The 16,613-nt window shown below is 42.1% G+C and overlaps 1 protein-coding gene across 2 annotated transcripts in view; it reads left to right on the forward strand.

The window, feature by feature from the left end:
* The window catches only part of LOC126325742 (putative ATP-dependent RNA helicase TDRD12), a 445,014-nt gene that overhangs the window by 275,746 nt on the left and 152,655 nt on the right, over positions 1-16,613 (forward strand). For both annotated transcript variants that reach the window (XM_049995275.1, XM_049995276.1), the window contains exons 14-16: positions 15,566-15,694; positions 16,032-16,177; positions 16,269-16,433. In XM_049995275.1, the coding sequence (XP_049851232.1) occupies positions 15,566-15,694; positions 16,032-16,177; positions 16,269-16,433 (440 nt within the window). The remainder of the gene's footprint in view (positions 1-15,565; positions 15,695-16,031; positions 16,178-16,268; positions 16,434-16,613) is intronic.

The raw sequence follows: 16,613 nt of genomic DNA on the forward strand, positions 1-16,613 counted from the left end.
AATGAAAAAAGAATGACAGGAAGACAATATGAGAGCAAATTAAAAAGTTAATGAAATGGTTAAAATTGAAACTTCCTGGCAGATTAAAACTGTGTGTCGGACCGAGACTCGAACTCGGGACCTTTGCCTTTCGCGGCAAAGTGCTCTACCAACTGAGCTACCCAAGCACGACTCACACCCTGTCCTCACAGCCTTACTTCTGCCAGTAATTCGTCTCCTACTTTCCAAACCTTACAGAGGCTCTTTCAGGAGTGCTAGTCCTGCAAGGTTACAGAAGCTCTCCTGCGAGCTTCTGTAAAGTTTGGAAGGTAGGAGACGAGATACTGGCAGAAGTAAAGCTGTGAGGACGGGGTGTGAGTCGTGTTTGGATAGTTCAGTTGGGGAGAGCACTTGCCCGAGAAAGGCAAAGGTCCCGAGTTCGAGTCTCGGTACGGCACACAGTTTTAATCTGCCAGGAAGTTTCATATCAACGCACACTCCACTGCAGAGTGAAAATCTCATTATGGTTAAAATTACTTGGCAAGGATTAGACAATTTAAAAACATTACCTGAATATTTTTTTTATTTTATTTATTTATTTATTTATTTACAGGTACGTGACAGAATTCGAACCTGCCACCTATGTTTTTCTAGTCTTTTACACTATCCATTGCATAGTGGCAGCAGCGTTAATTATTTTGTTAATTTATTGCTCTAGAGAAACAGGCTAAATTGTTTTTTGGCTTTTACTCTTAAACGATGGTTCACTATGGTGAATGGCTTTGGGTTGTGATAGTTGGGTCCGTAATCTACACCACCACATAGGTGGTTGCAAAATGTTGATTGTACAACTGGGGACTTGTCCTTGTTAGTTTGTTCCCAAAGTGATGGAAGAGACCTTTTTGAGGACAAAATCATTGTTCTTCATTGAACGTATTGAAGAAAAATTTGAGGAAGTAATATCCAGTATTAAAAAGATGAAGTGAATGCTTTATCCTCATTCAAACAGAGATATTTACTCGATCACAGTCATGGCTCTCTTGCAAGAAACTTGGTGACATTCCAATCACCATCACACTCCTTTCCACCCCACTCACTCTCACCATCCTCCACAAGAACCTCAATGTGAACAAGGGTGTTAGTTTTCATTGACCCTCATGTTACAGAGAGATGAGAAACTGTGTACAGATTTGGAAAAACAGATGTTTATTTTGTTCACCATAACCAACAGCACTCAAAGGATAATTGAGTGGTTATTGGTGGCTTTGTTTTACCACTCTGATGCAGAACTGTACTTTCCATCCCCAATGCAGTGTTTTACATGAATTTGTTTTGGGTACAGGAATAAAAATCTGTAAATAAAGATGAGTGGATCCACTTGCTCTCTTGTTCCCACTACACCTGTATTGGGAAACTTACTTCTCCACCTACTTACCGAGCATCCCCCAGTGGAGGATCATCTTCCTCTGGACCTTTTCAGCAGACTAACTCTGCCTACTGGGCCACCATCAGACACAGGCTATGGGCCCCAGGACAGCTCGTTCCTACCCCCTTTTTGATATCACAAACAAAAAAGTCCCCACTTGGAGTTGAAATGCCACAAGGAGAATAAAGACAATCAGCAGAAAGACGACAAGAAAAAATGAAAGGTGAAGATGGACCAGGTGGTCTCAGCTGTACATAAACCTCCTGCCTCCCCCTCTTTCCAACTCAACAGGTGATGTAGGCAGAGGCTGAAATTTGATTAATCTTCTCGCTTTCTTCCCACCATGCCTGGGTACTTCCACAACTTTGGATGCCTACTTTCCTTTTATACAGCTGTATGTATAGAGTCCTTCCAGAAACTCAATTCTGTGAAACATATTCTCCTACCCTACATAACCATCATGCCAATTTCAAAAATAGTTTTGATCTTGAAAGGGCATCAGGTGATGTCTGCATACTGATGCTTGCAGGCACTTTTGGTTGTCAACTTCCACTCAGTACCGCATTAGAGGCTGTGGCTGTTTGCTTACCGACAACTATGGGTTTTACTTTCTGTAATACATATCTCTTTTGAGACAGGGAGCTGACTTATTGCTAGATAGTTGACCTGACCCATCTGCTACCTCCACCCTTCCTCCTGCTAGGTGATTTCAGTGCCCAGAACTCTTGTGGGGCGTCAGTAGAACTTCTAACAGATTTACACCATGGAACAATTAATCACAGACCTTTACTCACAGTCACTAAACAGTGGCACACCAACTTATTTTAGTCTGGCAGATGGAATGTATGCAGCTATTGATCTCCTGATCTGTAACTCTAGCCTTCTCCGCTCAATATAGTGGAGAGTACATAGTAATCTCTATAAGATTTATCATTTTCACTTTGTCACCCAAATGAGTACCATCGATAGTGGAAACTTAAGAAATACAGTTATGTTCTTTCAGTAATGCCCTACCATTCAATGCTACTCTACAAGGGAATATTGACAACTTAATATATGACACTAGTACTGACAATTCCCCATTCTGTGGGAACATAAAAAACCACTCCTATAATGGAAACAGGAAATCTCTCAGGCAATGTAAGACTGCTGGTGGGGACCACAATGACATACACATCATCCATTAGTTCAAAATCTTAGTGTCTTTCAAGGCTTCATCCAAGCACACTAGCTTATGAAACACCAGAAGGGAAAAATTTGGGAAAAGTATGTTGCTGAAACAGGAACTCATATCTCTTCCTCACAGGTGTGGGCCACAATGTATTTCACAGGTGTGGACCACAATGTATTGTGTCTATGATCACCAGCTAGCAACTAGTATTCCCATTATCCTCTTAGATGACAGTATTCATTCTGACCCTACTGTTAATCCAGAACACTTTGTGGCACACTTTGCTCAAGCATGTGCATTCAACAACTATTCCTCAGCCTTTCGGCTGCACACAAGACAGGTAGAGGATAAGAACCCACTCTTCACTATTCAATGTCTGGAGACATATAACACTCCTTTCAGTGAATGGCAACTCCTCAGTGCTCTGGTCGTAAGTCATGACACAAAGCTGAGACTTGATGAAATCCCCAGTCAAATGCTACATCCAACTGTGGATTACCAACACCACATATTTTGGTCTTCAGTGGTATCTGATGTGAGGGTTTGTTTCCAACACAGTGGAGGGAAGTCACAATTGTCCAGTTTTTGAAACCAGGTAAAACCTCATATAAAATGGACAGCTACAGACCGATCAGCCTTACAAATGTTGTGTGAAAGTTGCACGAATGAATAGTGAACCAACAGCTATATTGGACTCTTGAGACGAGAGCCCTTTGTCCAAAATCCACTGTGCAGATCCTCAACTGAGCATTTATTTCCAATGGAATGTGTGTAAGAATGTCACAAACATCTCACTGCTGTCTGGTTTGACTTAAGAAAGGCGTGTGACCCATTATGGTGATACTACATCCTTACCACATTGTACATATGAAGTTTTGGAAGCCCTTCTCGATTGTTTTAATTTATTTTATTTTCTGTCTCTCCAGTTGTTCATGTTCAGGTTGGGATGTCCTGTAGCACCTTCCACATACTGGAGATACTGGAGAATGGTGTCCCACAGGGATTCATGCTGAGTGTGGCCCTTTCCATGATAGCAATTAATGGGATTGTAGATGCTTTGGGGCCTATGGTCTCACTGTCCCACTGACCCTATATGTAGATGTCTTTTGTATTTGCCACAGTTCTTTAGGAATGTTGCTGAATACCAGCTGCAAGATGTCATCAGGAACGCACAGTCCTGGGCTCGCAACTGTGGTTTCCTGTTTTCCACTGCAAAGACATGTAGTATGCACTTCTGCCGGTGTAGAACTGTTCATTCAGATCCGGAACTCTACTTTCAGAATGAAATTCCCAGTGTTGTAGAGTTATATAGTTGTTCTGTGACTTTTATTTGATGCTCGATTGACAGGACTACCACATATTTACCACCTTAAAAAGATGGGCCAGTTGAAAGTCAGCACACACCTCTGCCTCACTTACATCTCTTGTGATCTAGAATGCTCTACTCTCCCGCACCTAAACGAAGCACTAGTTCTATCCCAATTAGATTATAGGTGTCTTGCTTATGGATCAGCAATCCCTTCGGCTTTACAGCTATAGGACCTGGTTTACCACTGCAGTATCTGGCTGTTCCAGCAGCAGAAATTTGTCTGTAATCTCTTTGCACTGTCGTCTGTCTTCCTCCTTCTAACCATCTTGGCAGGTTTCTTCACAACACCCCCCTCCCCAAACAACACAGTGTGTACCTCATCCAGAGACATAGCTGAATCTTTTCAACAGAAATGATAGGACTCTCTACTTTTTGGCTTGTTTCTCTCATTTCGTGGTGAATTTCCTACTTCTGCAGCCATCCGTATTGATGGCTCACAGGTTGATGATCACATTGCCTTCACACATTGCAGGGGTCATGAACAACACTCAAAACTGTCTGTATATACTGTTTCTACAGCAAAATTAGTAGCCATTATCCAAATGCTTGATTATATGTGCACTCACTCTTGCAAAAATTTCCTAATCTATGGTGACTCTCTAATAGGCCCACAGGCGACAAGCAATGCTCTCCTTGGAATCCACTGATTTTGCCCATACATGATCTTCTTAGTCAACTTTACAGTATTGGGAACTTGACTGGATTCCTCTTGACTCCATGTCAAGTAGGAATGATACTGAGATGGAAATCCTGCAAATGAGGACACTAGGATCTGCCTTGAAGACAACATGTCGTCATCAGTTTCTGGAGACAAGGAACAAGGAATGGCTCATTGTGACAACTACGAACAAGCTATGCCGTAAAGGAATCCATGGCCACATGGCACTCCTCCCTTCACCCTTCTCAAAGGGAATCTGCTGTCCTGTACCAGCTACATATTGGTCATACCTGGTCGATTTATCGTCACATCCTTGGGCGAGATGATTACCCTGTTGTCATTGTAATACACTTCTTGTCAGTGGCTTGTACCCTGTTAGGGTGCCCCAACTTCACTCCTTTGTGAGAAACACTTAAGCTTGGCAACTCTGCCTCTACTGTTAAACGATGACATCCAAGCGGCTTCTCTGGTTTTATGTCTTATTTCGAGAAACTGGCTGGAAGAGTGTGGAAGTGGAACTCTCAACACAGTACTGGATCTGGAGGTCCTCCAGAACCTTCTGGCCAGCACACCTCCTCCACTCTGTTGCATTTTATTACATTAACCTTTTTTTTTACTTTTGGTATTATTTTGCCTTTTTAATTATGAATGGAAACACATGTTTCACTTACTTGAGAATTAACCCTGTATTCTATAGTAATTGGGAGACTGCTGGAGTGTGGAAGTTTATCTCCTGCTATGGAACAGACCAGTTGCTGGGAGGGTCTGGCGATTTCGGATTAGCACACCTTTCTTACCTCATTGCAGTTTCTTACTTTTTGATGTTTTGTTTCCTTCCCACTGATTTTACCTCACTCTTTACTTCAGATGTTGCAGCAAACATCACACTGGTAGTGCATTATGTTCTTCTACTGGAAACCTTTAGGTTTTGATTCTTTACGGGAAAAAGGGACTAATGACCTCAATGTTTAGCCCCTAATAAATCTCTCAAAAAATTCGTTTATTCTTGCAGCCATATGGTGTCAAACAACAGGCTTGTGTCTTGACTAGGAAGGACAAATTTCTTCTTACAGTCCTAGAATTGTTTACAAGCTTTGAGCTTGGTAGCCAGCATACCTCAAATATACTAAGGCGAACAAGAACATTCACTTTCTAATTTACTTAAGAAACCAGGGAGGTATTGCTGAATTAAGTCATGAGAGTCAGTACAATTAGCTATTTCTCTGACAGGCGTTGACATATTTTCCATGTTTATTATTTTATGCATATTGGCATGTTATACAGTGCATACGATAAATGTTGGCTCCTTCACAAATTTCATGATACAAATGTTATACATATTTTAAGCTTTTGTGAAATCTCCTGCTTGTTCCCTAAAAACTGTCACCACCACAGCTTAATCCACCTGCTGAAATACAGTACCGGCACTGTCTGCCCAGCCTTCATCATGTAGGGGCATCAGTTTTAGTCAACTTTGATGGAACCGAGGTTCAAGTTGTAGAATTTTTTCAAGTACCTCATTCCCAGTTAGAACTCGTAACATTTTAGAAAGGACTGATTGCTACTCACTTCATAGAGAAGGCACTGAATAGCAGACAAGCACAATGAGAAAGACTGCTAGAATCTTAGATTTTTGTACACAGACTGTCTTCAACACACACACACACACACACACACACACACACACACACACACACACACACAAGAACAGCTCACACAAACATGGCTCCTGTGTCTGAGCTCTGGGTCCCAGCTATGGCTGCATCTGATTTGAGCTACAATCTGCTGGGGTGGGTCACAAAAATCAGAGGCAGCATAGGGCAGAATGGGGGAGCTGTGCTCCCTGTAAAAGTGTGTAGGGACAGGATAGGGGTGCTAGGTGCAGTGTTGGAAAACTGTGCTGGGGGTGGGGGAGTAGTAGGTATGTTGGTGGGATAGAAGGTAAGTGTGTGTGTGTGTGTGTGTGTGTGTGTGTGTGTGTGTGTGTGTGTGTGTGTGTGTGTGTGTGATGTGGGCAGGGAAAGGGATAGGGATGGGGATACGGATAGGGAGAGGTAGGTGGGAAATAGGGACTAGCGTAGGATTAGGTCAGGTTGCTTACAAGAATGAAGGATTTCTTGCAGGGAGTGTTCCCACCTACGCAATTCAGAAAACCTGATGTTGGTAAGAATAATCCAGATAGCGCATGGAGTGAAGCAGTCGTTAAAGTGAAACACATCATCCTGGGCAGGGCGTTCAGCAACTGGGTGGCCCAGCTGTCTGTTGGCCACAGTTTGGCAGTGGCCATTCATACAGATGGACAGCTTGCTAGTTGTCGTACCCATATAGAAAGCAACAAAGTGGTTGCAGCTTAGTTTGCAGTTCACATGGCTGTTGTCACAGGTGGCTCTGCTTTTGAAACTATTGTGGAGAATATAATTCAGTTTCCAGTCCTGGGTGCTAATGAGAGGAATGTTACTTATTGATGGACTGTAGATGTGTGGAAGGTGATAGGTGACTAGAGAGACAAAGAACATGAGCTCTGTTTCTGGACAAGGTTGGGTGAGTAATTTCAGTCTGTGAGGCGACAGGGAGACGCTTGACAGATTTGGAGAGGGACTGATTATCGCTTTAGATGCAGTGACCATTGGTGGTTAGGCTGTGTGGAAGGAATGGGTGGCAGCTCTTGAGGTGGAGGTATGTTGGTGGTTAGTAGGCTTGATGTGGACATAGGTCCTGATGTAGCCATCCTTAAGGTGGATGTAAATAATGAGGATTGTGGCTTTTTGGGTTGAAAAGGACGAGGTAGTGTGAATGGGGAAGAATGTGTGGAGTGTCAGGAGGAATGGGGATAGCATGTCCACTCCCTTGATCCAGATCAGGAAGATGTCATCAGTGAATCAGAAGCTGATGAGGGATTTGGGATTCTGGGTCAATATGAAGGATTCCTCTAGAAGGCCAATGAGTAGAGTGGCATAAGATGGTGCTCTATGTTGTACCTTGGAGTTGCTTGTAGATGAAGTAGTTGTGGATGATTATATAGTTGGTCACAGTGATGAGGAAGGAGGTTGTAGGTCTGGAGTCAGGCTTTATGAAAGGTAATGTTCAGTAGCGGCAAGGCTATGGGCAGTGAGGGTATTAGTGTAGAGGGAGGTAGCATCGACAGTGACAAGCAGAGAGCCAGGTGATAAAGAAACAGGAAGTATGGAGAGTTGGTTGATGTTATTTATATTGGAAGTTATGTTATGGATAATAGGCTGAAGGTGTTGATAAATGAAAAAGAGACTCTCTCTGAGGGGCCACAGTAACTGGCCACAGAGGGTTGTCTTGAGTGGTTGGGTCCATGAACTTTAGGAAGCATGTAGAATGTAGGAGCACAGGGAGTAATGGAGGTGAGGAGGGAGGTAGACCCAGAGGAGAGGTTCAGGGATGCAACCATGGATTTCGTGAGGTATTGGAGATGCTTCTGGATTTATGGAAGGGGGTCACTGTGGCACAGTTTGTAGGTGGATGTATCTGACAGCCAACAGAGTCCCTACACCAGGTAATACCTCCTACCTTCTACTTGCTTACAAAGTCCATAAACCCAACCACCCAGTTCACCCCATTGTGGCTGGTTACTCTGCCCCCACTTAGAGAATCTCTGCTGTTGTAGATCAGCACCTTCTGCTTATTACCTACAACCTACCCTTCTACATAAAAGACTCCAACCACTTCCTCCACTGACTCTCCACACTTCATGTTCTGTTACCACCTGGCTTCCTACTCATCACTGTACATGCTACCTCCCTCTACAATAACATTTTCATTGCCCATGGCCTTTCTGCTATTGAACACTACCTTTCCCAGCATCTGACTGACTACAATCCTACAAGCTCCTTCCTTATCACTATGAATAACTCTATTCCCATCCACATTTATTACCAGTGTGGTCATTTATGTCCTCATCCACGATTACTTCTCCTTTGAAGGCATCTCCTACAAACAAATCCATGGTAAAGCAACGGACAAACTACATTGCACCATTCTATGCCAGCCTGCTCACGGGCCTTCTAGAGGAATCCTTCCTAACCACCCAGAATCCACAATCCCTCACCTGGTGTAGATTCATTAATGACATCTTCATGATCTGGACCAGGAGTAATGAGACTCTTCCACATTCCTCTTCAGCCTCAACACCTTCTTCACATTTTGCTTCATCTGATCCTCCTTAATCGATTAAGCCACCTTCCCCATTGTTGACATATGTCTAATTGCTACATCAGTACCTCGGTGCACATTGAACCTATCAACCACCAACAATACCTACACTTGGACAGCTGCCATCCATTCCATACCAAGAAGTTCATTCCATACAGCCTAGCCATCTGTGGTTGTCGCATCTGTAGTGACAAGCAATCCCTCTCCAAATATGCCAAGAGTCTCACTAAGGTCTTCATGGACCGCAATTGCCATCCCAACCCTGTCCAGAGATATATCTTTTGTTTCTCTAGTCACCTACCACTTACCACCTCCCACACATCCACTGTCCAGCCACAAAGGAGCACTTGTCTTGTGGCTCAGTACCACTCAGAACTGGTGCAACTGAATTACATTCCCTGCATGGGTTTCTACTACCTCCCATGGTGACCTGAAATGAGGAATTCCTCCTCACTATTGGGACAATGTGACTGTCCCTCCCACAGTGATACTCTGTCACACACCTAACTAACCCAATATCCATGTCCATCTCTGCTTCCAAAGCACTGCCTCATGGCAGAGACCTACATGCAAATCCTGCCCCATACGCCTCCCACTATCAACTTCTCCAGTCCTGCAATCCACAGACTAAGTTGAAAGCACTGTGCTACTTTCTCAGTATGCACGACAACCAACAAGATGTCTGTCCACATGAATGATAAGTGCCAAATGATGGCAAAGAGACAGTAGTACCAATCAGTTGTTGAATGTGCTGCCCAAGACTGCAGGCTTTACTTGAATGACTGCTTCACATCCTGTGCCTTTTGGACCCTTGCAACCAACACCAGCTTTTCTGGACGGCATAGGTGGGAACTCCCCCAACAACAAATCCTTTGCTCTCGTAACCACTGTTGTCTCACCGTTCATTAGTCCCTTTCCTCCATGTATCTGTTCCTTCACTGCTCCCACTCCAGCACTACACATGCCTTCTACCTCACCAGTGCAGTCACCCCCTCACACCTCCCCTCTGTAGCACAGCATTCAGCATCTAGCAGTCCTGCAGTATCCCCACCACATCCCAGTGTACTCGCACAGGCAGTGCATCATCTTCCCTCACTCCCACTCTGATATCCCTCTCCCCACCCATCCCAACAGATTGCTGCTGTCATCAGATGTATCACAGTCAGTCCCCAGGGTTAACTGAGTCATATGTCTTTTCTGTGTCTATAAAAACCATTATCACCCTTTTGTTCTACTCCCATTTTTTTCCATCAGTTGACGGATAGAAAATATCAGGTCGATCGTGCTTCTTCCTTTCCTAAACCCATGCTGTTCTTCACCCAGGTCCTTTTCTACCTTTTCACTCATTTGATTTAGTAAAATTCTTTCAAAAATCTTGGCTCTGTGACTCATAAGGGTTATTCCTCTGTAGTTTTTACAAAGTCTTTTATCGCCTTTTTTGAAGATGGGAACAATGTCTCCTCTTCTCTCATCGTCAGGTATTGTACTATTTCTCCACACACTTGATAGTATTCTATACAGCCACTGCATTCCCACTGGACCTGCGCTCTTATCATGTCCACTGATACTTCATCAGGTGCTGGGGCTTTCCCCCCATTCATTTTCTTCACAGCTATTTCCATTTCTTCCCCTGTAATTTGTCCTAATTCTGCTTCCCAGCTGCTCTCAGTTTCTCCATTATTTGTTGTTTCCTCGTGTACCTGCTCCTCGGCATTTAATAGTTTCTTAAAATGTTCTTTCCAGAGATCTTTTATATTCCTTGGATCTTCAATCACTGTACCATCCTCTGTTTCCATCTTTACTCGTACTTCAGAAGCCTTCCTTTTATTTTTCATCATTTTATAGAAAATTTTCTTATTGCTCTTCACCTCTTCTGCATTTTTTTTTGTAAGCTCTTCCCATGCCTTTTTCTTTGCTGTTTCCACTATTTCTTTGCACTTCTTCTTTTTCTCTTTATATCATTTATGGTCCTCGTCATTTTTAGTTATCCACCACTTTCTTCATGCTCCATTTTTACTTCTAACTGCTTCGATTGTGATATCATCCCACCAACTTGTCTGTCTTACTTTTTCTTTTCCAGATGTTCTACCAACCACATACTTTTTGTGGTGCTTTAACTAAAGTGTCTTTTAATTAACTCCATTCTTTTTCTACATCGCAGAAAACTTCTTTTGGAAATTTTTGTGTGATTAATTCTCTATACTTCTCAACACTTTCACTCTCCTTTAGTTTCCAATCTCATATCCAATTCTCTATACTTCTCAACACTCACTCTCCTTTAGTTTCCAATCCTGTATCCTCATCACTTTCCGCTGGTTTCTATTTTTTACTCACTGATTCATTTTCCATTGTCCCACCAATAATCTATGGTCTCCATCTGCACTCACACTTGGAATTACCTTCATATTTGTTACTTTTTCTCCCCATTCCCTGTCTACTAGAATATAACCAATTACACTCTTGGTTCTTCCATCCCAACTGCATCTGGTGATAGCATGACTTTCTCTCTTCATAAACCAGCTATTTGTTATTTTCATTCCATTCCTCTGGCACAAATCCAGGAGTTTTTCCCCTTCTTCATTTCTGCCTCAATATCCAAAACATCCCAACACTTGCTCAAATCCCTTTTGTCTTTGCCTTCCTGGCATTAAAATCTCCCATCAGTATATAGCACTCTCTATATGTTTCTCTAACTCATTTTCAAAGTCTATCTTCTCTTCTTCACTACATCCCACTTGAGGTGCATAAATCTGAATGACTTTTAGTGTTTCTTTTTGGAATCTCAGGTTTAAGATTATGATCCTGTATGATATATATCTCACACTTTCGGTACAGCTTTGTACTTTCTTATTGACCATCACTGCCACACCGCTTCTTCCGAACCTGCTATTCCCACTCCAGTACAGTTTTCCTCCTCCTCCTCTCAAATTCTTCTCAACCTTTCCCTTTCACTTCGTTTTGCTTAATCCCAAAATATCTAGCTTTCTCTCTGTTAGTACATCTGTTATTTCTTCCATTTTTCCATCGAGGGTTAATATATTAAGGGTGCCATTATTTAGGTTATTTTGTAGTCCATTTGGTTTCATCTTCTTGTGCTGATGAATATCATCATGTCTCCCATCATTCACACCAGTACCTGAAGAAGCAGTGGAGTCCTGAGTGGTTCATTCCGAGGCTCATCTGTGTTTTGAAAGCAATGTATGAAGACTTTCCTACTGGCTTGCTAGGCCTAACGCAAGGAAGGATTTTCTGTTGGGGTTGTCTCCCTTAGCCTTTGGAGTTTCTCCTCCACCACAAGGCACTGCCTGAACTCAGCCATCCTATCACTCCGGCCTACTGAAGTGTGGGTTGCCCACCCCTGCGACATGGACGTGCCAGACAGGAATTACCCCAGTGGAGGAATAGGGAAGGGGACCCTACCTCCCTGGAGCCGGGTTAATGATTGTGCAGGGTGCCACAATCAAAGCACTATAATCTATTGTAAAGTAAAATTGTTTGATTGCATGTAAAAATAATGTGCATCCTGTATTTCTTTCCACATTACTGAGATCACTCTCCACAGGGTCCAAGCAATACAGTTAACGTAATGTAAAAATGTAATACAAAAGAGTATTTTTACTGGAAAAAAGTTCTTTGTGCCATAGTAATCATACTATTGGAAACTCAGTTACAACAGCGCATTGACCAAAAGTAAAGGAAACCATGAAGAAATTTTGGGAAGAAATTAAAGTTCAGGGAGAAGAAATAAAAACGTTGAGGTTTGCAGATGACTATAATTTTGTCAGACATAGCAAAGGCCTTGAATAGCTGCTGAATGGAATGGATAGTGTCTTGAAAAAGAGTTTATAAGAGGAAAATGAGCAAATGTAAAACAAGAGTAATGGAATGTAGTTGAATGAAATCAGGCGATGCTGAAGGAACTAGACTGGGAAATGAGAAAGTAAAAGTAGTAGATGAAGGTTGCTATGGAAGCTGCAGAATAAGTTCGCTGAAGTGGAGAGGACATAAAATGCAGACTGGCTAAGTGCAATAAGCATTTCTGAAAAAGAGAAATTTTTTAGTGTCTAATTTAAATTCGAACTCTGCAAAATCCAGGATGGAATAATGACAATATTATGAAAAGGATAAATTGCTGTTCACCATATAGAGATGTTGAACTGCAGAAAGATGCAACTAAAAGACTACTAAACATGTGAGCTTTCAGTCAAATCTCCTGCTTCTAAACTAGACAACACACATACATTCATGCAATCAAAACTTGCACACATATGACCGCTGTGTGTGGCCACTGAGGCAAGCAACTGTGCATGATGGAGAAACAGTCAGGATGGTGAGGGTAAGGAGGAGGCTAGGGTGGGGAGGGGAAGGGATAGCAGGGTAGGGATGGGAGATGGTAAAATGCTGCTTATAGCAGAATTCAGGGACGGGGTGGGGGCAGGATAGGGCATCTAGATGCAATCGGGAGGGTAGAAGGGGGGGGGGGGGGAGCAGAAAAGGGGAGAATTAGAGGAGGGGAAAAGGAGACTGTTGATGCATTGATGGGTTAGAAGGCTGAGTATTGCTGGAATGGGAACAGGGAAGGGAATAGGTTGGTAAAAGAACATACCGTATACTGCAGGGAAAGTTCCCACATGCACAGTTCAGAAAATCTAGTGCTGGCATGAAGGAACTACACTGGCTATGAAGCAGTCATTGAAGTGAACAACATTGTATTGGGCAGTATGCTAAGCAGCTGGGTGGTCTAGCTGTCTCTTAGCCACAGTTTGTCTGCATGAATGCCCACCAACAAAGGGTGGCCAAGAGACAGCTCTGTGACCACTGACTTGTTGGGATATGTTATTCAAGTGTGCCGGTGGTGTACCTGGCATCTATCTCTAACAGTGTACACTGTTTGCCTAATATGTGTCTTGCCACATTGGCACAGAATTTGATGTACACTAGCCTGCCACAAACTAAGGTCATGCTTGATGCTTCTCAATAATGACAGTTTTTTATTGAGTGAGCAGCTTCTTAGTTTGTGTTTTTTTAGTCTTTTCCTGTAGTGCACCAGTGTATGATAAAAAGGGCAGTGACTGCTTCTTCTTATGCAACCTCATCCATCTCCATAGTTTGCATTGTGGTGGAGGGGTGCAGAGAGCACCTAATCTGTCACTCTAAGTAACCGTTTTTTTGGAATACAGTTATGAGGTATTCTAGTTCATGGTGAAGACACTCTATATCTGAGATAATGTGCGCTATTTGTGCTAGTGTTTTTAGGATTCACTCCTCGGCATAGGGTAGTGGTAACCTCTTTGTGCAAGTACAGGCCAGCGTGTGTTTCCTTCCAATAAACACTGCGACCCCTCACCACTTGACCACAATGGTAAGGACTGGTAGTCTTCCTTCCTCTTGTAGTGAATTTGATGTTGAGTTTAATGGAGTTAAGACGTGTGAGGAAGTCATGGAGTTTGTCCCTTCTATGGGCTCAGATGACAAACATGTCATCCACATAGCAGAAAAAGCAAGTGAGTTTCCATTCAGATGATTTCAGGGCTTCTTCCTCAAAGTGCTACATATACAAATTTGCAACCAGGTGAGTGTGGACTGCCCATTGCAACTCCCTCCATTTGTTCATAGTATTCTGCATTAAATAGAAAATACATGGAGGTCAGGACATGACTAAAAATGTCAGTAGTCTTCCCATCAAATTTATGATCAATGATTTTAAGTGACTCTTATAGAGGAACCCAGGTAAAAAGCAAAACAGTGTCAAAGCTGACCAATATACGTAAGTCTTTTAGCCTGAAGTGGTTGAGATGTTTCACAAAACCCACAGAATTGAGGATGTCATGTGGATATTTAATGACGTAATGGCTTGGCAAGTCTTTCAGATATTTTGCCAGCAGTGTGTGGGAGATCCGATGTTGCTGACGATGGAGCATAAGAAGACACCATTTTTGTGGCCCTTAGGAAGTCCATAAAGACCTGCTGGTACAGATTCTTGTGGTAACAATTTCTTGATGATCCCCTGTGGTAAATACAAGTCTCTGAGAATTGCAGACCACATAGAGAACTGCTTGCAGTGGGAAGGGCATGTAAATTGACATGTGCCTGCAGGGGATAAGTTCGTCAGGGCACCCGATGACGGCAACATGTCTAATGGCCAAAATATTGTGCATATTGGACACTAGGAAGTGGCAAGACACTTGTGGATTATTCAGTCATCGAGTAAACTGAAAGAAACTGATGAATCACAGACCAATCATTGCTAAACTGAGGTTTGGCACTTTCTTCCACTGACTGCTGTAGGTCTTTTCCACAGGTTGCTCCCTTAAATGCATTGAAGTGTCACAGACTGCAAGGTTTTGCATAAAGACTATTTTGACTAATAAGGAGTGTTGCAACCTGTCCTACCAACCTTTCCATGACTAATCCTAATTACATCACCACTTTTGATATCTCAGTTAGAATTTTTTTTGTAGTACTCACTGTGAAACTATCTTGAGGTTACAAGATGGAAACATTACTTCTCATTCAATCTCTCATTGGGCAGCAATGAACTGAGGTAGTTTGATTAACTTTAAGCCCTTGAGTGTTTTGTAATATAATATGTCTTTTCATCCACCTTGTAACTTGTTTGGCAGTAATTTTATAAAATTTAAAGCCAAATTGAGAGTTATGTAACGCCTATTGTACTGTGTAGCTGCTTGTATCACAGCAGAAGCAATTTTATTTATTGTTACCACAGAGAGGTTAATATTTAAGTACAATGAAGACTGTTTTAGCTACACTTGGTATTTTCAGGCATTGCATCAAGAGTGTGTTGTTCATATTTTAATGGGAGAAGAAAATGCTAAACAGCTGCCAACAATTGTACATTTAATGAAACGACTAGGAGCTACAGTTTCCCCTGACCTTGAGGCAGTTTCCGCAGTAAGTATCTTCAGAATTTTGTTTTTCAGTTTTCAGTAAGCCAGAAGAAAAAATGTTTTTCAGTTTTCAGTAAGCACTCTCCTCTCCTCTCCTCCTCCTCCTCCTCTCCTCCTCCTCTCCTCCTCCATCCTCATCTGAAGGCATTAATAGCCCCAGAAACTAAGCTAGTGATGTGTACTTTTACTTTTATGCATGTCTATTGCCAATACTAGTCATTTCCCCTCCTAAAGTTGAGTATTCCATCAAATTGGTAGTTGCTGAATCACTGCTCACGTAAGAGCATATGTGTGTTAATTTATCATTTTTTGCTGCATATAATTCCAACACCTTTTTCCAGTCTATACTAAAGAAGAAAGATGAAGAAAAAGTGGACATGCCATTATGTTACAATATAAAAGCTTTTGGTGCATGTTGGGACAGATCACAGTGCCTATATAGACATGTGATTATTCCAGAAGAGGACGTTGTTGGGAATCTCCCTGTGTATGTACTCTATTTTGTAAACTTTGAGAACTTATAAGCAGTTCTTTTCTTTCTTTGTTCATCATTTTCTCATGTTACTTATGTTCTACAGCAATGGTAAAGTCAAATTCAAAGTACTTCATGTGCATGATGTGACACACTTTTCTGTCAGACTTCTGGAACATTTTGATCTAAGTGGAAAGAAGAATATTTTACATAGTGAATATGTAAAGATTGAGATGTGCCTCAGTGCTTTTTTCCTCAACGAGAACAACAGGTAAGTCTGTCAGAACATATTTAGTACAACTATCTCCAGAAATCTTACATGTTAGAACTGGAAATGTAATTGTATTGTATTGCAATGAATGTGGTGAACTTGTTTTCACAAGTATGGTAGAAATCTGTTTCCTTTGTAAAGTAAAAGAAAGTGTTTCAGCTGGAGGTTTTCAAGCACTAA

Source organism: Schistocerca gregaria, chromosome 2, assembly GCF_023897955.1.
Source record: "Schistocerca gregaria isolate iqSchGreg1 chromosome 2, iqSchGreg1.2, whole genome shotgun sequence".
Lineage (NCBI taxonomy): Eukaryota > Metazoa > Arthropoda > Insecta > Orthoptera > Acrididae > Schistocerca > Schistocerca gregaria.